The 22,105-nt window shown below is 41.8% G+C and overlaps 1 protein-coding gene across 2 annotated transcripts in view; it reads left to right on the forward strand.

The window, feature by feature from the left end:
* The window catches only part of CDYL (chromodomain Y like), a 93,234-nt gene that overhangs the window by 15,484 nt on the left and 55,645 nt on the right, over nucleotides 1-22,105 (forward strand). For both annotated transcript variants that reach the window (XM_081206428.1, XM_081206429.1), the window contains exon 2: nucleotides 20,314-20,971. In XM_081206428.1, the coding sequence (XP_081062554.1) occupies nucleotides 20,314-20,971 (658 nt within the window). The remainder of the gene's footprint in view (nucleotides 1-20,313; nucleotides 20,972-22,105) is intronic.

Here is a 22,105-nt window from a genome sequence, read left to right on the forward strand (position 1 = left end):
TGTTTTCATGGTAGCCTTTGCCAAACCTGTTCTTATGAGAGGTGTGTTGTAGCTGAGATAGGGCAAATTTCAGGTTTATAGAAATTCGCTTTTCTGTATTACCAATATAGCTAATGTCATACTATGTCATGTCTATGTCTGCCAAAGAGATCTCCTTGCTTATAAGCCCCTTCTTCTTCATAGACAGGTATATAGCCAAACAACTTAACATGGGAGTCCGGTTATTGCAGTTTTATCCCTTATAGGCTAACTGAATTTATACACTCACAGCCAAGTCTATGGTAGCATTTTGCTTCACCTAGTTTAAAGTAAACCCAGCTTAAATATTTTACTAGCCTTTCTTCCTTTGCCAATCTTGTTAAAGGTGACTCAGACCCTTGAAGTTGAGTCGATGTATTTGATGTATTGACTTAATGTTTGCACACACAAGATGTGATCCTTCCATTTACAGCAGCGTTGAGGAACTTCCAGCCCATGGGTCTGATTAGGCCTGCCAATTTGGCCTGCCATGTGGTTTTGGCTAAGGCACACCTACCTGCCCCATACCTGATGTCATATATAATGTCAGATGTGAGACTGGTATAGTTACCACCTACTGCCAGAAGCAGGATTTCCAGCCACTGTCAATCAGCTGATTGCTGGTGCTTGCAGGGCACTGTGCCCTTAACCCATGTGGTTTGACTGCATGGGAAAGGAAAATGGCTCACCTGCTTTCATTGTGATATCAGGTGACGGATAAGTGGACTGGCTATGGAATACGGATGGCGGCGACAAAGAGGGATGTGTTATGCTCTGTGGTCGCTGTCTGTACCTGCATGGGAAAACCTTGTGTCATTAGTGTTTTAATGATATTTCTATGCTTCGCTTTAAAATGGAGCATACTTAAAATGGGAGGAGTGAATAGGTGGAATGTTTGTTTGTTTAATAGTGGGCTCATCAGAACTCTAAAGTACTATAGTCCTTTAACACTTCTCTTTCTGAATGCGTGTTTTAGCACTAGGCCTGATGAACAATTTGTGCTGATCTGTGAAAAAATTGTGTTCCCAATATTTGTAAGATTGGCTACAGCCTGAATGGGAGGGAAACAGTAGAAGAACTATGGTGGATTATAGTGTACCATGCTATCCCATTTAAGATTTAAAACTGTTCGTTTCTTTTCGCTATAAAAGGTGTTGAAAGTACATGTTCTTCCCCAGTTTCAAAATTCCGTTTAAAAAACATTCAGGCTTGCATTTGGATAGGAAAGGGGATATGTTTTTCTTTTTCATGCTAATTGTGTAGGTTTGAGCTCTGCAAACATTGCATAACAATAGGGCAGGGCATGGTCTTTAGTCACTCCTCTCCCTGCTCTGCGCAGGGCTTGGTGATGCTGCTGCCCTCCTCCTGATTCAAGTGCAGAAGGGATATGTACGTGTGCCTTTCTGGGAGAGAGAAGGGTGTCATCCTAATTATTACATTGCATTACATTTTTGTGTATTTAAAACTGGCAGTCATTATTTCTTCCCTTTATTGTGAGGTATGTTGGATGCTAAACATGCAGGTAGGTCTGAGCAGTGTTAGAAACTCAGATATATAAGCTAGGTGCCAAATGACTCCTTAAACCAGGGAATACAGTCGCCAAAATGGAATGCCTAGTTGCCATTTTGGGGCCAGACTGTAGCTAGGCAAAAATGAAATCTGCTGATCTCCCCATTGCCACAAAGCAAACACTTAATAGTGGAAGTGTATTATTTCCATGTTTCTTGTAGCAGTTGCATGAGTTAGAAATTGGCTAGAAAGAATGTCCTTCTTAGCAATTAACTTGAGAATGTAACTTACTTCAAAGGTAAATATTTTGATCAGAATAACAATTCTTCCAATAGAAGATGAGCTGCTGTGCTTAAATAGCTGTTTTTGACCTCTTTATGTAGATTGAGAATTGAAGAGTAATTGTGTATGTATGTGCACTTTAGTTATAAAGACGTTTAATGTTTTATGATAGTCTTAAGTATTGTTGTTTATCTCTGTCCTTCTCTGTGTAAAACTACATATGTAGATAATACAGCTATTCCATTCTACTTAATTTCAGCACTCATTCAATGTAGCACATAGGCTGAAATATTATCAAGGCACCTTGTTAATATTTCTGCGTTTTGAGACAATTGCTTATATTCTTGGCTATCTCGTTCCCCATATGCAGTGTGCCAGTCCACACATTCAGAAGGAATACTTTATATTTTAATTTTATTCAGTTTTCCTTTTTTAATTTATTTAAGAGAATTATAGGCCAGCTTTAAGGCCAAGCTCTGTCAGGACAGCTTCTATCATAAAATATTAAAATGCAACATAAATTTGATTGTTATTATCAGACACCAATAAAACCACCAGCAGCAAAAAAAGCAAACACCATTCTGCCCAGGAACTAAAAAGCAATATATAACTATGTCCACAGACCCATCCATGTGTGGTAAGATGGTAGTCAAGTAATAAATCAGGGCACCTGTCAAGGATAACCATTTCTTAGAAGATCTGTATGATTGTGACCTGTAAGAAAAAAGCTAGTAGTGAGTTCCAAAGCTGTGCAGCTGGTTTTGATAATATTTTCAGGTTAACAGAATTTAAGCAAGAGTTGTGCTTTAGTGATCTTGGATAATTGATCTTTCCCCATAGTTGATGCAGTCTCCCTGACAGTCCAGCTCTATATCTAGGATTGAAAGACCCTGCATAGCACATTTAATCCCACTTCAGAGGGTCTTTCAGAAGTGGCTTTTCAGAGGATGCATGGAGTTGCATTGGACTTTCCCGACTCCTATCCCAATGTGTGCTTGGTGTTCAAGCATTTGTACCATTCATTTATTTCAAAATGGCGCCTGGCAGATGGCAAAGATATCTGCCACCCCCACCTTAGGAACCCTCATGGTGAGTTTCACAACAATAGCTCAAGAGGTGGCCAAAAGGATACCCAAAAAAACAAACAAGCAAAAGTCATGCCAAAGCAACTTTTTGGGCTGCCATATTGATTCAGAATGGCACCCAGCGCCCAAACACCAGTGAAAATCACCAGGCCAACCTTTGGGAATCCTTGTGCCGAGTTTGGAAATAATATCTGAAAAGGCATTTGGTTTCACAGAAAACAGACAGACAGACAAGACAGCCTACTTTCCAAAATATGCAATAGATAGAAAAGGTAGTCTGCATTCTGAAGGCATGGTAATCCTTAAACCATGGCTTTCCATGTGCTAATACACAACACTGGAATGCTTCCAGTGTGCTCCTCTTTAGTTTGAGCAGCAAACGGTGATCAGTTAGTTTTTCTCAAGAAATGTAAAAACCAGAAAAACATCCAAAGTGAACCCCAAAACAAAACAGAATGTGTCTCAAGATGCTGAAAAGATATGGATTTTATTTTCAAAGCAGCCCAATTTTGGCCAATTACTGCTTAAAGTCCTCCTTCAGGGGCTGTATAAACAAAGACGATGCATTGCATGAATCATATATACTCAACATTTAAAAACAAACTAAATTGGTTGTATACAAATTGCATATAAGCTTATCTCTACTTACCTAAATTGAAAAACAGCCTGCCGAGATCTCAGCAAGAAATATATCCCATTCATATTAACTGGAGACTGGAATTATTGTCTGAAGGCAACCAGTTATATATCTTCTACAGAGTAATAGGCAGGTGTTGTTAATACATGATAAAAAAAATCAAGGATCATGATTTATGGTAAGAAAGCATATAAAATAGTGCATAATGCATTTGATTATACCAGTTGAGATTGTTATTGGTGTCAATAATACCTTGCCACCTGTATTCTTGCAGTGAAGGATCACAATGAAAGTAAAAGGTAATCACTGGAATGTGGATAAAAACTGCCAGCAGTCAGCTGTGCAGGTGACTTAAGTTTGCTAACTAGAATGAGAGAAAGCTATACTGAAAGAAGGCATCCACAGACAGCTAGGACAAGTAAAAATCAACCAGGAAACTGTGTGTGTGTGTGTGTGTGTGTGTGTGTGTGTGTGTGTGTGTCTTCTAAAAAGCCACAGCCACATTTTGGTTTCAGTTGAAGGCAACTCTTAACAACTTTGCACATTTCTACAATACTTTATAATATTAAAACCAGGATAGCATCAACTGAAGTCACTAACTTTATCTTTGTAAAGCTGATTTGGAGAAATGAAAATCTACATCTAAACTTGACAATGAATCTTCATCATCTCTGTTGCATGATAAACAGAAGAAAAATAATAAATGAACAACTCGGGATGGTTACATAGGTAAGAAGAGCTTTCAAGTACTTAATGCCTTGCTATCTGAGCTTCAGATGTTCATAAATGGCAATTTTAGAACAAATCTCAACAATAGGTTGAGACTGGGGAAATAATAGGATAGTAAAACTGAAAATGGAGCTGAACAGCAATGAAGACAATGGGATGGACAGGTTGAAAGTTACTGGTACTTGAACTTGGTTCCCATTGATTTCAGTGGAACTTCACGTATACATTACTAACTTGTACCATTGGTTTCAATGAGACTTCCGTTCAACCAGCTTAATCTGGATTTAACCCACTGAAGTGGAATCCCGACTATATACATAGTAAAATGTCTATGGAAAACCAGGAAACTATGGTTTCAAAACGAAATGTGAAGAATCAGAAATCTTTGCTGAATAGCCAAAACAAACAAACATAAAGCAAAACATGGAATATTTTGTGCTGGACTAATTTTTGCAGGAGGGGAATTTGAGGAACTGGTACAGACAGTGGTGACGAAAAATGAAGTTTGAGGCCTAATAGGCAAAGACAAAAGTAAAAACCTGACAAATTGCCAAGTCCAGATGGCATCCACCCAAGAGTTGTCAAAGAACTCAAATGGGAAATTGCTGATCTTCTAACAAAAGATGCAACTTGTTCCTCAGATCAGTCTCCAGTGTAAAAGTGACCGATGTAACACTTTTTTAAAAGAAAAACGGGATCTGGGGGGGATCTTGGAAATTACAGGCTGCTTAGCTTAACATCACTTCTGGGAAGACTGGTGGAAATTTTTTGTTAAGGATAAAATAATCATATAGAAGAACAAACCCTGCGGAAACAGAACCAGCCCCCCAAATGCTTCCTTTTTCTATTGATGGCCGTGTGTTTCTGGTGGTAAAGGCTGTGGTGGTCTAATTTTAATATGAAACTAACTTTAATTGTCAGTGGTTCGAGTTTTCTTACCTTTAGTCATAAAGAAATGTGGAGATAAACCTTACTTCTTGTTGACCGCCATCAACAGCTGCAAGGAAGTGTATTTATCTGTTGGAACTGATTTCCATATCACAGCTGGAACTCAGCATAGCGCTAGGAGGTTGTTCTGCCTGTGCAAGTGTTATGGGGGTTCTTCTGACCCTGCAGAGTGGATTTGGGGGAAGCGCTGTGGGAGGAGGGGGTGTGGGAAAGTCCTATCACGCCTTCTTGCTAATGGAATGGGGTAGTTGAATCCAACACCCTTATTGAAAACTATTGCATAGCATAGCAGCTCACACAACCAGCAGAAGCAAGCACTCAGAGCCTCTGATCTCACAATAACCTCATGCTCCAGCAACCAGTTGGACAGAGAAGTTGGGGTGTGAAACAGGATGCTCATAAACAGCTTGTTAGGAGATAATGGAGTACATGAGGTAATTTGTTTGCATTTGAAAGGTTTTGGAGCTCATGTTGACATGACACCTGCCTTGTGGAAGCTATAGGAAAGCATTTACTCATGTAGGCACTCCACGCAGCTGGCATAACATTTGAAAGCTCATTTGCCAGCCTGTACGCATACAGCATTTCCTACCACCTGTCTATGATATGTGAGGCAGCTGTGCTACTGTGCAGATATTGCATCCATATGAACCAGCGCGGTTTGTTAGCCCACGCTGCACAGCACCCATGTGCATTTTCAGTGGCCTGTACGTGCTATTACATTTCAATAAGCTCTCGTGTTGAGTTCGCAGAGGGTAATGAGTAGAATGTTAAGGCGAACTCTTTATCTTGAAGAAAGCTCTTTATAGTTGCAAATAAATTAGACTTTAAAATGAAGAATTCAGCTAAGCTATACAAAAAATCTTTTGTGAAGCTTCCTTTTGTTGAATTGCAAGTGTTAATTGTATCAATGGAGCAGATTCTAATCTTTTAGGGAAATGCTAACCTGTTATCTGCAGGGTGTAAACTTTCAGAACATCAATTTAACGGCCCATTTAAAAAAAATGCTAGCCATTCAGCCTGTAGGCTTCACAAGACCATATATGAATGAAGAGCCTTGTATACTGTACTACTAGTATAACATTAAGTTAAGCTAAGTGACTGCTATAAAACTGGGAGGGGTTTCTAAAAAATAATAATAATGCATTTGTTAATAATTCTATCCTAATTGCCTTTACCTCTACTCTCCAGAGACAATTGTTAACATAACCCTTCGTCTATATGTACATCCAAGAGAGACTTGAATTTGCAGTTTCCCATATAGGAATCAATGCGCCAGAATAGGGACAGTGAGCTGAGGTGTAGGAGACAATGAGTTAACTACGCAATTTTTTCTCCCCAGAGAATGACATAGTTCATAAGTTTATTTTTTTAGCCACTTGTAGCAATAGTATTAATAAATTAATACCGAACATCCATCCATAATATAAGCTGACATCCATAATGTAAGAGAGAGAAGATACTAGAGACACCCAACAAACTTAAATCTATATTGATTTCAGGTTAAATCTCTGAACCACCAAAACAACTTACAGCAGTTTTATCTAACTTGTTTTTCCTGATTTTTTGTGTGCAGCCAGTACATAGAGGGCCACTCTGTGTGTTACATATATATTCTTGTCACTCAAAAGAAACCAAGCCATAGGAAATACACCGTCATATTTTTTTTATTGCACTAGCCCAGAGGCCATGGCATCTTCCAAAAATCACAGGAAATCTACACGCAGCATTTTCATTAAATTAGCAATTATTGAAGCAGGGGTAGCAAGCCTGCCCCCAGATGTTGGTGGATTCCAGCTCCCATCATCCTTAGTTATTGGCCATTCTGTCTGAGACTGATGGAGGTTGGAGTCTTAACAAGATCACAGTTTATCCACCTTTGGATCGAAGCCATAGATAGACAAGACAGATGCCGAGGGAGATTGAGCTAGAGCAAATGGGGAGCAAAGGAGGCCTAATAAGATGTAAGTAAACTTCCTTGAGCTGGCATGGGTAGCTTCTTGGAAAGTTAAAAATAGGTAAAGGACCCCTGACAATTAAGTCCAGTCACAAACGATTCTGGGGTTGAGGTGCTCATCTCGCTTTACTGGCCGAGGGAGCTGGCGTTTGTCCGCAGACAGTGTTTCTGGGTCATGTGGCCAGCATGACTAAGCCACTTCTAGCTAAACCAGAGCAGCACAAGGAAACACTGTTTACCTTCCCGCCGGAGCGGTACCTATTTATCTACTTGCACTTTGACGTGCTTTCGAACTGCTAGGTTGGCAGGAGCTGGGACCGAGCAACGGGAGCTCACCTCGTCACGGGGATTCAAACCGCCGACCTTCCTATTGGCAAGCCCTAGGCTCAGTGGTTTAGACCACAGTGCCACCCGCGTCCCTGAGTCTTGGAAAGTTAGGCAAGCAAATACAAAACCGAATCTGAAGGGAGAACATGTTACCATCATGTGAGTGGGAGGGGGCGTGAGTGTTTTCTCTGAAATAGTCACTGTAGCTAGGGCTTCCATCTTCTCTACTGATGTGTGTGGTCTCAGCATTAAGTTCTCTTCAAACATCCATACAAAAGGCTATAATTGGGGGGGGGGAGCTGATTGCAATGTCCTTGGGTTCTCCCAAAGCCCCCCACGTAGAACAGGGGGATAGTGTAGTTTTTTCTTCTATATGTAGAAGTTCAGTTTCAAAGGGAAGGGGTTTCAGATGTAAAAAGGAAGTCAAAGGGCATGACGGTGATAGTAATAATAATAATAATAATAATAATAATAATTTTTTATTTATACCCCGCCCTCCCCAGCCAAGGCCGGGCTCAGAGCGGCTTACAAGCAATAATAAAAACAAGATGAGTGATTACAACTTAAAAACAAAAATAAAATACAACATTAAAATAATGGAACATTAAAATATTAAAATGGAGCCTCATTGCAGGAGAAGGAAAAGAAAAAAGAAAAAGGGGGCGGAGGGAATCAAATTGGCTCCAATCCAAAGGCCAGGCGGAACAACTCTGTCTTACAGGCCCTGCGGAAAGAGATCAGATCCTGCAGGGCCCTGGTCTCATGAGACAGAGCGTTCCACCAAGTTGGGGCCAGTGCTGAAAAGGCCCTGGCTTTGGTTTGGTAGGGTTTGGTTCACCCCACATTTGTGGGTATTACGTGTAAACGTGTGGGGTCCAAATGGGAGTTGGGTGCACCGTTTGGGTGTAGAGTACAAACCTTGATGAGTGACATAACGCTTACTGTATTGTTCCTACGTGGAAATTTGCAGTGTTTCCTGAAAAAGTGCCTTTCACTACTTAGGGTCCTTTACAGGTGTTATTGTGAGACTTCATCACCTTACAATGGTACTTTAGAAGTGCCACAACAGCTACCTTGCCCAAAGGGTTTTACCTTCTCGATTTAGGCTGCTAGTGGTCTTGATGGAAACTCTGCAGGTTGATAGATACCTTTACGAAGCGACATCCAAACAATATAGAGACTTTCCCAAGCTGAGTATCTGTGAGGACCCCACACATAATCAGTGGTGGCAGAACTGGTCCTTGGGCAACACAGCCTTATAAAAGGTTTTTAAATTTTGCATCTTAGCTGAGATCTGTCCATATCACCTGTATCTATGGTCTATTATTTTGGCAAATGTTTGATTTATTTTGACGATTACGTTTAATAAATTCTTCATCTGCCACTCTGTTGCTTCATCAGTGAGAGAGACAGTATTTAACACTTTATGCTAATTGAGTAGTGCTCATTAATATAGCCACGGCAGCTTCGCTTCATGTGCAAGATATTGCCAAATTACAATTCAGACAAGAATGTGTTTTTAGGAGGTGATATAACTTGGAGACTTTGGCCTGCAGTGATGGACAGTGCTTTTAAAATTCCATTTCATTGGGACATTGCTTCTTCTGCTGTAGCAGTCACCTCCATGTTAGCAAAATAGGAATTCATGGGTTATCAGGTGTGCCCCTAGGACCTAGTAAAATGTACTTTGTCCCAGGAAAAGGAACATACAATGGAATGAAAGAATCCAATAGATTTTCTGGCATTTTCTCTTCAAATTTACGAGTTTCCCCATGGGTTGTTATGGTTTCTTTAGTAATTCATGAAAGAACTCTCTGCAGTTCTTTAAATATTAAGGGTATCCCTGTTTCTTACTCAGCCATAATGAAGCGGTGGTGATTTTGTGGTGTCAAACGCGTTTGGTACGAGTGCCGTTATGTTTGAGATCACAAGCTTGAAGTGTGAGTATCTAAAAGAAAATAAAATTGTTCAGGGCAATGTAGAATACAGCTCCATACTATTGGAATCGATGTGCTTTCTTTTTCCTTCTTCCTATGTGACAGACATTTTTATAACTAAGTCTGCAGTTCTATTTTGCTTGAAGGAAGACTGTGGAGGCTGCTCTGCTGCATCCAAATTGCTGCTGGCTTCTTCCAGCCAGGGGAAGAGGTCCAGGGTGGGTTTCTCAAACTTGTCTTTTCCATTTTCCATCAACACCACCACCCCCTCCCCACCACCGCAATTGGGAAGGAAATTAACTATGCAAGTTCTAGAACTGGTGTAGTTTTGAGCCTGCACTGTGGACATGTCAGGGACTTGAGGACTAAGGTTGCCTCAGAAACCCCCTCAGAATGCTTTGTTTCAGGCCTTGCTACCTACCAGTGCGACAACCCCAGTGGTATATGTTCTCTGAGGGAGTTTTCCAGTCACATACTGGGTGGTTTGTAATGGGAGTGTAAGTCCTGGCCCACAAGCACAGCTCCTCTCCGCTGGTGGAATGCAACTTCAAGCCACTTCCAGTGGTCCCTCAGCTGGCCTTTGGCCTCTTTTGGGTTTTTCTGTACATGAATTTGGAATATTATTGATGGGAAGGGTTGGGGTTAATCATGAATGATGATTAAGATAACAGTGCTGATAAAGAAACTGCTAGAAACTGAGGCTAAATTACTTGCCTAAATAATCCTTACAATCATTCTAATTTTAGCTTGAAATTAGCTTTTAACGATAAACATGATCTGCCGTGTTCATCTTTTTATTTAAATCTGTATTTAATGGAGATGCAGGAGGGAAATACTGAGATAAAAAAATAAGGTTTTCTGCTGGCTCCCTTAGTTTCAGGGAAAGGCTACTGTTATTAACTTTTCCATTTCATCTACCAGCATTCTATGGCCTGAGAAAACATAAACATAATTTTATTATATAAAAGTAGAAATGTGGGGAGACATCAGAAAGTTTGGTTTGGTGATCTAAGGTATTAAAAGTTTGAGAAACATTTGGCTAATAGCAGTCTTTTCTTAACTGGGTGCACTCTAGATTTTAGGACTGTCATCCCATAATACCTGACAATTGAGCATGCTAATGGGCTGATGAGAATTGTAGTCTAAAACATTTGGAGGGCACCAGATTGGGAAGGCTGGTCTAAGATGCATAATTCTTGTATTCTGCCTGGAAAGCTTTTCTAAATATATAAATAAAATAAGTTGTATGAGTAGTAGCGCCTGAGTAAATCCAAATGACAGTAACCCAACCCAAGGAAAGTTATCTGCGCATAAAGTAGTGTAATATGAATTATCATATCTTTCTTTATATACCTCCCAATGACTTTTCAAAACTTCCAAATAGTGTTAATACTTTGATTCATAATGCGACAAAAAATATTCACCACATTAGTACACGTAACAGTGCAGAGCTCATGCTTAGTATTTGAGATGCTAAAGTGCTCCCTAAGTAATGTTTTGTCACAAATATACTTTGGTCACAGAACAGTTAATTGATTTTCAAATTATTTTAACATTATTTCAAAAGAGGCGTAGAAATTCAGGCTCAAAAAGAGAAGTGTAAGCAATTTAGGGTTCAAATTGTTTTATGACTCTTGCTCACCCCATTCCTTTGTTGCCAGATGTGCAAATGTTGCTATGCAGTTCTCTCTCTGAAACAGAGGACAATTCATGAGAAATTACTCACTTGTTAAATTATTCTTTAGACTAAGGGCTGTGTCCAGCACTGCTGTTCCTCTAGTACAGTACACTTCTGCTTGTCCATTTGACCTTTCCTTTCCTATCCTCTCCCTCCAAAGCAGATTTTGAGGGAGAGAAGAGGGGAAAGTCCAGTTTTGCAAATGGAACTCAATGCACAAGCGCTGGCTACAATCCTCTAGAGTAGTGTTTCCCAAACTTGGGTCTCCAGCTGTTGTTGGACTACAACTCCCATCATCCCTAGCTAGCAGGACCAGTGGTCAGAGATGATGGGAGTTGTAGTTGAACAACAGCTGGAGACCCAAGTTTGGGAAACACTACTCTAGAGCTAAAATTAAGCTCATGGTTCTGAATCTTAATATTCCATTTAAAGAGATGTGCCTTATACATATGTAATGGTCTGCAAGGGCGTATTTGCATACGTTAGTTAGAGGCTTCGATTTTATGTGTATGTTGTGCTCATGCTTGGTTCCTACAATTCCCCCAGTGCTGCACTATCCTTGGGGGTTTATGAAAAAATTCTCTTTGATAGCATTCACACAGTGAAAGGCCACGCATAAGGAAGACCACAGGCTGCAAGTTGGCTTCCCAGAGCCCACATTTACGTACATTTGACATGGTCAGGTACCTGGTGAAGTAAGTGGGTTGGCAGGGAATCTTCTCTGCCCAGAAATGTCATGTTAATGCATGTCCTTGATAGTTCACAAACATATACATACACATTCAGCCAACATGTTCACCCTGGTATGCGCAACGCAAGGAGCTGGCAGAGTTAGGAGAGAGAAACCATGGCAAATAAAAGTGCAGACCTTTGGAGCACATATATTAGAAACACAAATATTTACCTGTTTCATATAGGAGGAAGAATGGGGAATTCTTCCTTAGGGACTAGCGAGAAATCTGGGAGCTTGACACATGGACCCCATACCAAGGGTAGAGAAGTCACTTTTTAACAAGCTACTGTTGCGGGTTTTGCTTCCTCTTCAAAAACAAGCTGTAGACTGATTCTGTTCCCATGCAGACAAAGGCAATGGTGGGAACTGAAAATAGGCAAGCCTTTTTTAGTTCAAAGCAGAAGAAGTTGTTGGGTACTTGAATTGTCCAATGGTGAGTGAAAGGAGTGGCAGTGTGAGTCTGTACATTCCCTTAGGTTTTTAGCTAGGCTGAAAATATCAAAGAAGCTAGGGAGTGCCAGGGGGAAGAAGATTGGAAAGAGTGCCAAGCTGAAAAGCATGACCAGAATTACGCTTTGATGCCTATGCTAATATGCAACATCCCCTTCCACTGGGAGATGGGTTAGGTTGACCTACTGTAACCCAGAGGGAGTGCTAAGAGAGTAGTAACCCAGTAGCTAATAGATGATAGCCCTGACAATTCAAGGGAACCTATGGGGCGGGGGACGACGATGACAATGACCACACATCCTGGAGCCAGAAGTGAGGATGCCTTTTATGTTGCAGCCAAAATTACTTCCCTAAGTTTTCGATCTCAAAATGATTTCTAATGTTCCCTTAGTTTGTTAGAATTTACAAATTGGCACATTAGATCAGGTGACTCGTGCATCTGTAATAAATTGGCCATTACTGGATTCTTCAACCTCAGTCACTAAGATAAGTGTTGAGAGTGTTACTTGTTCTACAGTTATATGTCCAAACTTTGTAAGAGCCCCAATCTTAAAAAGTACGCTGGGGTGCATAGAATATTATGGTGGCATTACTAGACTGCATGAATGTTTTCCTATTGTTTTATATGAAGCATCTTGGCTTTCATTTTGTACCGTCATTTCTAAAAGCTGATCCTGAGTCCCAACCTTGGGGTTGGTCCCTGATTAGCTCCGTAGTTGCATAGCAACCACAGCTGCTCTCTCCAGCTGCAAGGTTGCAAGTAAGGCTGGGGCATTCTTGGTTGCTGTATGGCTGTGGTCTCCACTGACCGTAGCTCAGCAGTGCAAGGCCAAACCAGCAATTTCCCCTTCCTTTCCTCGGAGTAAGGCAGGGGAGCAGAGAATTTCCCCTTACCTTGCACAAAAGCGAGGTCACCTTTGTGTATTTGCAGTTTGACCCTTTTTTAAATGCATGGAGACAGTAATTGGGAAAGTATTCACCTGTGTGGTTGCTTTCCTGATCTTTTCCCCCACCTCACAAGCAGGAGAAAGAAGAACTATGCTTTCAGTTGATGCACCCTTATAAATATGCCAAGTCATTGTGATAATACATTGAGGCCCAACTCTGTGTCCTCCTGCAGTCTTGAGAAGTGGTGGGTGATCATGAAGGACAGGTTTCTTCTTGGTAGTTAAGACAAAAGTAATGTCCTTCCTAGGGACACGGGTGGCGCTGTGGGTTAAACCACAGAGCCTAGGACTTGCCGATCAGAAGGTCGGCGGTTCAAATCCCCGCTACGGGGTGAGCTCCTGTTGCTCGGTCCCTGCTCCTGCCAACCTAGCAGTTTGAAAGCATGTCAAAGTGCAAGTAGATAAATAGGTACCGTTCTGGCAGGAAGGTAAACGGTGTTACCGTGCGCTGCTCTGGTTCGCCAGAAGCGGCTTAGTCATGCTGGCCACATGACCCGGAAGCTGTACGCCGGCTCCCTTGGCCAATAAAGCGAGATAAGCGCCGCAACCCCAGAGTTGGTCACGGCTGGACCTAATGGTCAGGGGTTCCTTTACCTTTAATGCCCTTCCTAAAGGATTTAATCTGACCTCATACAGTAGTGCCCCGCAAGACGAACGCCTCGCAAGACAAAAAACTCGCTAGACGAAAGGTTTTTTCGTCCGCGATTTGCCTCGCAAGACGAATTCCCCTATGGGCTTGCTTCGCAAAACGAAGCTTGCCCCGGGGACAGCGGGTCTTCTCTTTTGAAGCAAGGGGCTGCGGGGAGATAGCGATCTCCCTGCAGCCCCTTGCTTCAGAAGAGGTCCGGGGGAAGCGGGGAAGCGAAGCGCTTCGCTTCCCCGCTTCCCCCGGACCTCTTCTGAAGCAAGGGGCTGGGGGGAGATAGCGATCTCCCCGCAGCCCCTTGCTGCAAAAGACGTCGGGGGAAGCGGGGAAGCGAAGCGCTTCGCTTCCCCGCTTCCCCCGGACCTCTTCTGAAGCAAGGGGCTGGGGGGAGATAGCGATCTCCCTGCAGCCCCTTGCTGCAAAAGACGTCGGGGGAAGCGGGGAAGCGAAGCGCTTCGCTTCCCCGCTTCCCCCGGACCTCTTCTGAAGCAAGGGGCTGGGGGGAGATCGCTATCTCCCCCCATCCCCTTGCTTCAGAAGAGGTCCGGGGGAAGCGGGGAAGCGAAGCGCTTCGCTTCCCCGCTTCCCCCTGACGTCTTTTGCAGCTGTTCCGAAGTGGGGCGGGGGGCGGGGTCACCTGCCCCAGCCGCCCCACTTCGGAAAGCTGTTCCAGGAACAGCTCCATAGGAACCTCCATAGGCGCCCGTCACCTCTCCAGCCAGGAGAGCGCGCGCGGGGCTAAACCAGCCCCCCGCGACCCTCTCCCAGCTGGAGAAGTGACGCGCGCCTATGGCAGGAGCCTCCATAGGCGCCCGTCACCTCTCCAGCCGGGAGAGCGCGCGCGGGGCTAAACCAGCCCCCCGCGACCCTCTCCCAGCTGGAGAAGTGACGCGCGCCTATGGCAGGAGCCTCCATAGGCGCCCGTCACCTCTCCAGCCGGGAGAGCGCGCGCGGGGCTAAACCAGCCCCCCGCGACCCTCTCCCAGCTGGAGAAGTGACGCGTGACTATGGCAGCAGCCTCTGAAGGATGCACCGAAGCCTGGCGTGGGGGGGGGGGCGGAGAGACCTTCTCCCCGCGCCAGCCTTCGGATGGCTGTCCTGAAGACTTGGGGTGGGAGAAGGGTTTTCCTTCCCACCGCCAACATTCAGAATGCTGTTCTGAATGTTGGCGGTGGGGAGGAAAAACCCTCCTCCCACGCAAGCCCCGGGAACAGAGGGAAAGCGCTGCGCGCCTTCCCCTCTGTTCCCGTACCTGTCCTGAAGGCTTGCGGTGCGGAGAAAAGCCCTTCTCCGCACCGCCAGCCTGGCAAGCGGTTTCCCTAGGAACGCATTAATTGATTTTCAATGCATTCCTATGGGAAACCGTGCTTCGCAAGACGAAAAATTCGCTAGACGACAAAAATTGCGGAACGAATTAATTTCGTCTTGCGGGGCACCACTGTAGTTGCTTTCAGCAGATTGCTGCATTATCTGCTTTGTAATTTCAAATTGTAGCTCTAATATACTTTTTTATTGTGCTTTAACTGTTGTTAAATTCTATTATAATGTATCTGCTTTGAATACAAATGTTTTTAGAAAGATGTGATTTAAATGTAATAAATATATAAATGACTGCTACTGAACTGAAATGTAGAGAAATTGGTTTGTAGCTTTTATTCAACCTAGATTTCTAAGGATGTGTATGCATATACTGAATTTTGCTGATTGGATTGGGAGCAGTTGTAAGGGGTTGAACTGGTTTCAAGAATTAATGCAGTTTCCCAGATGTATATGCAGAAGAACTAAGTCTTAAGACATTGTGTTCGTGTACAGGAGCTAAATATAGAGAAGTCCTTGATGGGAGGGACTCATTTGAAACTGGAGCTTGGAGTCCCTTGAGTACTTTTTCAAAATTATACACTGTATGGTAAAGTAAAACTTTTATCTATGACTTTTCTTGTCAAGTTCCCTTCATACTTATCAACAAAATTTCAAAAATAAAAAATGTTGATAAGTGTAGCCTTAAAATACAATACTGGAGTTTAGATATTCAATTTCTTGTTTGAAACCTCAACTGGTGAATACCTAAACCTGGATGAAAAGACCCTTTTCTCGTTTGTTTTTAGGTTAAAATGAATACATAAACCTGGATGGAAAGACCCTTTTCTCATTTGTTTTTAGGTTAAAAAATTAGTTCAAAGCATTTCCACAAACAGTTCTCACATAAAAAGGCTCTTGTGTTGCAGTGAGGCTTTTAGTATAAATAAATGTGTAGAAATGAGACTGCTTCAGAAATGGCTAACCACTTAAAATGAAAAACTAAGTATAATAATAGAGGCTTGTATGAAGTACATTTTGAAGCACAGGAATTACAATTTTATACTACCACATCTGAAAAAGAGATAAATTTTACACACACACACACACACACACACACACACACTTTCCCCTATTTTACCAAATTGGTTGTTCAATATATTTTGTGTGCACGTTAGATTTTGATGGCCTTATACATTTTACCTATGAGCCAATACTGTAAGGAAACCTTTTGAATGCTGAAAAGTGTCACAAAGCAGGCAAAACATTTTTTTCTTTGTAAGCTCAGCTTTACAGTTAATAACTTGTCTGGTAGCCATTAGGACCAGAAATTCCATACAGGTGAGTGAACAGGCTGGTGGAGAAGAGGTGAGTCTTGGCCACCTGCCTATGTGACTAGTTTTGAAATGTGGTGTGCCGGTGATGAGAAAGGGCTTTCCCTCCTTCATGGCCATCACTGAATCACAGGTACAGTGGTACCTCAGTTTAAGAACAGTCCGGTTTAAGAACAATTTGGTTTACAAACTCCGCAAAACTGGAAATAGTGTCTTGGTTTGAGAACTTTACCTCGGCCTAAGAATGGAATCTGAATGGTGGAAGGGCACCGGTGGCAGGAGACCTCATTAGAGAAAGCATGCCTCGGTTTAGGAACAGTTTTGGTTTAAGAATGAACGTCTGGAACAGATTAAGTTCGTAAACCAAGGTACCACTGTACTTGCCTATTAGCAGCCAGTATATTTTTTCAGGTTCTTCAAACAAACTGGTAAGAAGTTAATACTTTAGATGCAACCATGAAGAATTTCAGCACTAGTAACTGTTAAATGGGACTTGCCAGTAGAAAAGGCTATGGGTTCATGTAATACAACTGTAGAAATACCTTCTTAACAAATTAGCATTTAGATATATCTTAAGTAGGTGCAGTATATTTTCTATTTGTGCTTTGCTCTTCCTTTGCTCTTGTTAATTGCGCAACATACCGATGCAGCACTACCTTTATTTGTGCAAAAAAGTATGTTCACTACACTGCACATATATATCAGTATCCTATTACCTAAGAGATCTCAACTGTTTCAATTTGTGTATTATTATTATTATTATTATTATTATTATTATTATTATTATTATTTTCCTTCACTCTTCTCGCATCTTGTAAATCCCACACTTTGGATATTCTCTGCATGTTAACCTATCTTTCACGATGCTCAGGTGCTGAATTTCCTCATAGGCTGTACCAATGTGTTTATTTCATTCTCTCCAACCAAAATGGATTCCCTTGGAAATGTGTGGGTTGTGAGGCTATTCTTTATAAACAGAGTGTAAAATATATACATTTTTGTTTTGTTCTTAGGGTTAAGATGTTCTGTTCTACAACTTGAGATTGAGATGTTCTTAGAAATTTCTGCTGTAATTTAAAAACAAACAACCCTGGGAGAACTTCCTTCCTGTTTGGATAAGATTTGTTTCTTTTATGTTTGATTCTTTTGTATAGGAGATATATGGTGGGTGTCTATGTAAGAAAAACGACCAGTTGGCTGGTTGCAGTGTCTCATGAGTCATACAAAGGGATGACTTGCTTATACAAGTACAAATTGACATCTGGATTGCAACAGATTAGAGATTTTATAGCCCAATTTTGAAGAAGAAAAGTACTTTTGCTGTTTCTGTTGGGAGTCAGAAACCATTGAAGATCACCTTCTGATCTAGTAGTGCATTCTGATCTACTTTGGCTCGTGCCCAAACAAGAGGTCTTCTTTCCTAAGTCATTGAAATGTTCTTAGTGTTGTATCCAACATGAGTCATACAGTAGACCCATTGGAATTATGAACATACCTAAATTAGGTTCATTAATTTCAATGGGTCTACTATGAGTAGAACGTAGTGGATACAGTCCTTTACTCCTTTCGCCTCCATCTTTGGAAAATTGAGAGATATATGTTTGCTGTTTTGAATCCATTTAGAATTAACTGCTGCATTGTAATTTTTAGTTTTTGGAATCCAAAGCATATGCTGAGTAAACTAATGTCCCCTCTGTCTTTGTTTTCTTTCAGTATTCTATTATAGTATCCATTATGTTAGATCTCTTTCTCTTGACAATGCATTCTGGTTTTATTAAGATACACACAAATACATATTGTGAAAATATGTGTGCACATCCATTTCCATACAATATCTAAATTCTCCCCAGAGGCATATATATTTATACACACACATGCGCAGATCTAGCCATTGCCCAAAATGAAACCTAGATTAGATGACACTCTCTCAACATGTTTTTATCTGGTGGAAATGATTTTGTTCCTGTGTTCTTTTGCAATGCAGAGTGACTATAGAAATAGGACTTTGGTCTTGAACGTTGCGAGAAATCTGTTTTGTTGAAGATGCTTTGGAAAACACATATGCTTGTTCCTTTATGGATGGGCTAATAGTACTTGTTCTTTGTGGTAATCCATCGGGAACATCTCTCGTAAGAGCTCCATTTCAGCGGGAATTGATTCAGGGCATGGTCCTGAAGATGAAGGACTACAGAGTGGGGAACCTGTGGCAGCTCCATAACCCCAGGGAAAAGTGGTTGAGAGCCACCACATACTGGTGGTGAATTGAAACACCCCTTCTTTCTGCCATCCATATGCACCTGCTGATTCACAAACATTCCCCTGCACACAACCTGCAGGGCAGGGAGACATTTCTATGATTAAACCATCAATCAATCAATCAATCAATCAATCAACACTTGATTGTGGTTGTAGACCAGCATAAGGAGGGAGGGGTACAATAATTTAAAATCATTTAAAACCATTGTTTAATACAAACTCTGGCTTAGCATTGTTATTTTAGTTATTCATCAGACTTGTATACCACCCTTCATCTGAGGACTACAGGGCGGTTTGCAATATAAAAACACAAAAAAATAACATGGTAACAAACAAAAACAATAACCCCTGCCACACTTTAAAAGTATTGTTATATAGCATGACGTTTGAACCAGGCCATCATACATTATATTCAAAGAATTCTCAGTGTGGTTTAAGACAAACGTAACTTATTGTAACATGCAAAGGAAGCCACTGTGTGTGAGGGAGAGAGAACATATTTGGCATTTGAATAATAAGTCAGTATAAACTTTTATTTTTTGCTACTAACTTCAAGTTTGTATGATATAAGCCGTCATGTCTTTAGCCATAGGGTTTTCAAGTTAAAAATGAGAAATATTTTGTTTCCTGTAATACGTTGACACAATACTTAGAGTTAAATGCTATGGGGTTGCAGTCAGTGGAGGCTTTGCGCTGATAAAAAGTGTTTCTGCTCAATAAGATGAGGCAGCAAACTTTTGGAAGTCCTTTTGGTCTACTGCAGTCCCCGGAAGCAGTTTTTGAGGCAGTGGAAGGGATTGTAGTTTGTAAAGGAAGAAGGATGTGTTAACTTTCTCCTAGCACAATTCCACCCTATACATCTCTATAGCTTTAATAAATTTTACCTCCTTTATCTTACAGAAGAAAGAGTCAGTGTGTGGAGGGGGAGAGGAATGATGAAAGAATGTAAAGAACCCATATGAAGCCTTGAATTTCTCATTGTAATCTCATTTTCCCTTTTTTTTTAAAACAGATTAGATAATGGGGATGTGACTTGGCCAAGGATTTTCCAAAGCATGTTGTTGCCAAGGATAAAAGCTCTTGTCTTCTGCTAGTTGTTCTTTCCATCAAAAACCATGAGCTACCTCATTAAATGTCATGAATCATGGTTACTTTGTGTGACAGAGCAGTGTTCAATGGGTATAGTAATTTTCATTGTGTGGCTGAAGCTCACGGAGCATAGCGGTGCACATGATAACAAATTAAACATGTGGCCATGGTACAATTTTTCTTTTACTCATCACCATGACAACAAGTTGTTCACTTTCAGTACATACAAAATAACTGGAAGATGTTTAAGTTTCAGGTTCTTTGATCTCATAGAGTAACAAGCAGAGGTATAGTTAATTGCCAGCATTTAAAGGGCACGATTCTACTGAATATGCAAAGTAACAGCTGTTTTATTGAGTATATTACTGCAAGTAGTTCATCGTGTATTTCACATGTACATTTTTAAGCTTTCACAAGCAAGTCTTCATCGCCATCTGTAATCTTTCTTCCAACAGGTAGAGAAAATTGTTGATAAAAGGAAAAACAAGAAGGGGAAAACGGAATATTTAGTGCGGTGGAAAGGCTACGAGAGTGAAGATGACACGTGGGAGCCCGAACAGCACCTTGTGAATTGTGAGGAATATATACATGAATTCAACAGACATCACAACGAAAAGCAAAAAGAAAGTACATTAACAAGGACAAATAGGACATCTCCAAATAATGCAAGAAAGCAAATTTCTAGATCTACTAATAGTTCTTTTTCAAAGACCCCAAAGTCCTTAGTTATTGGAAAGGACCATGAATCGAAAAACAATCAGTTGTTTGCAGCGCAGAAGTTTCGGAAAAACAACACTCCTCTTTCCAGTAGAAAAAACATGGACCTTGCAAAGTCAGGTATCAAAATTCTTGTGCCCAAAAGTCCTATCAAGAGTCGGACAGCAGTGGATGGCTTTCAAAGTGAAAGCCCGGATAAGCTGGACCGCATTGAACAAGATCAGGAGGATTCTGTAGCACCGGAAGTGGCAGCCGAGAAACCCGTTGGAGCTTTATTAGGACCTGGAGAAGAACGGGCTAGGATGGGGAGCAGACCAAGAATACACCCATTAGTGCCACAATTACCTGTGCCAGTAACAGCCACCATTGCATCTGCATTAACAATAAATGGTAAAGGTAAGTGTGCATGCATATTTTGGCAACCTTGTACCTTAGCAAAAAGTTGTTCGGCTCATTGCTTGCAGTAGTTTTGGCGTAACAGCTGTGCTACACACAACGGGTGCATTGACATGTCAAGGTAAGCCATGGCTTAATGGTTTACTGTGAGCAAGCAGGTGGTTCCTGCTTAGCTCCTCCCTGCTAGCCACAAACCATGATCCTTGGTTTAGCATTACATTTGAACTAGGAGTTGTGGTATGTCCATTCAAACCATAATTGGCATGCCAAGAACAAACCTTGGCTTCAGATCGTGATTGTTTGAAGACACGTTTACAGCAAGCCATTAACTCACAACTTACTGTGGCATGTGAATGAATGCACTCACTGTCTCCGTTGCTTTTTTCATTGATGAAAACTGCCAAAAACACTTAAGAGTTGGATTCAATTAAATAGTTGCGCTAGTGGAAATCAGTGCAATGAGTTCACTAATTCAAACGGGGCTTTGCCCTCCTCTCAACTCCCTGTGTCCTGGGTACCCCTCGCCAAGGAAGGCATACATCTAATAGTTAATTATTTGACAAAAGCACGCCCTTACAGCAACTCCCATGGTGCTCTGGGTATGCCCATACACATCCTTCTAGCCTCTATGCGGATATCCCCAGATCTGTACCTTGTGGTGCAGTTGCGGTGGCAACAGGACCACACACCCCACCAGCTTATGTACCCTCATGAGATTTCTCCTACATGGCAGCCATTGCTTCCAGGTCCCATCCCATCTGGATCTAGGAGACAGGGTGTGTGGATTTGACTGGCCCATCCCTCACCTGAATAGCTTTTTTCTCCAACATGTCCTGCGCACCCATCTTCATCTCTGACGCCTCTGGCCATTCTTCCTCCCCCTGCCCCGGCTGTTGCCTCATGGCTGGCTCCAAACCCCATAAATCACTGGTCTCTTCTGGGTCAATCCCCTGGTATTCTGCCACTGCTACACATTTGTCAGAGCCCTGCCAGTCCCTGTTATCCTGTGTGTCCCATTAACCCCCCCCCCATCAACTTGGGGGGTTGGGATAACCCCCAGAACAGTGAACAGGGGGAGGGAAGTTTGTTCTGTTTTGACAAGCAGAAATTCTTGCACTGAGTAAACTATTTTAT

The sequence above is a fragment of the Podarcis bocagei genome (genome assembly GCF_964188305.1).
Source record: "Podarcis bocagei genome assembly, chromosome: 8".
Classification (NCBI taxonomy): Eukaryota; Metazoa; Chordata; class Lepidosauria; order Squamata; family Lacertidae; genus Podarcis; species Podarcis bocagei.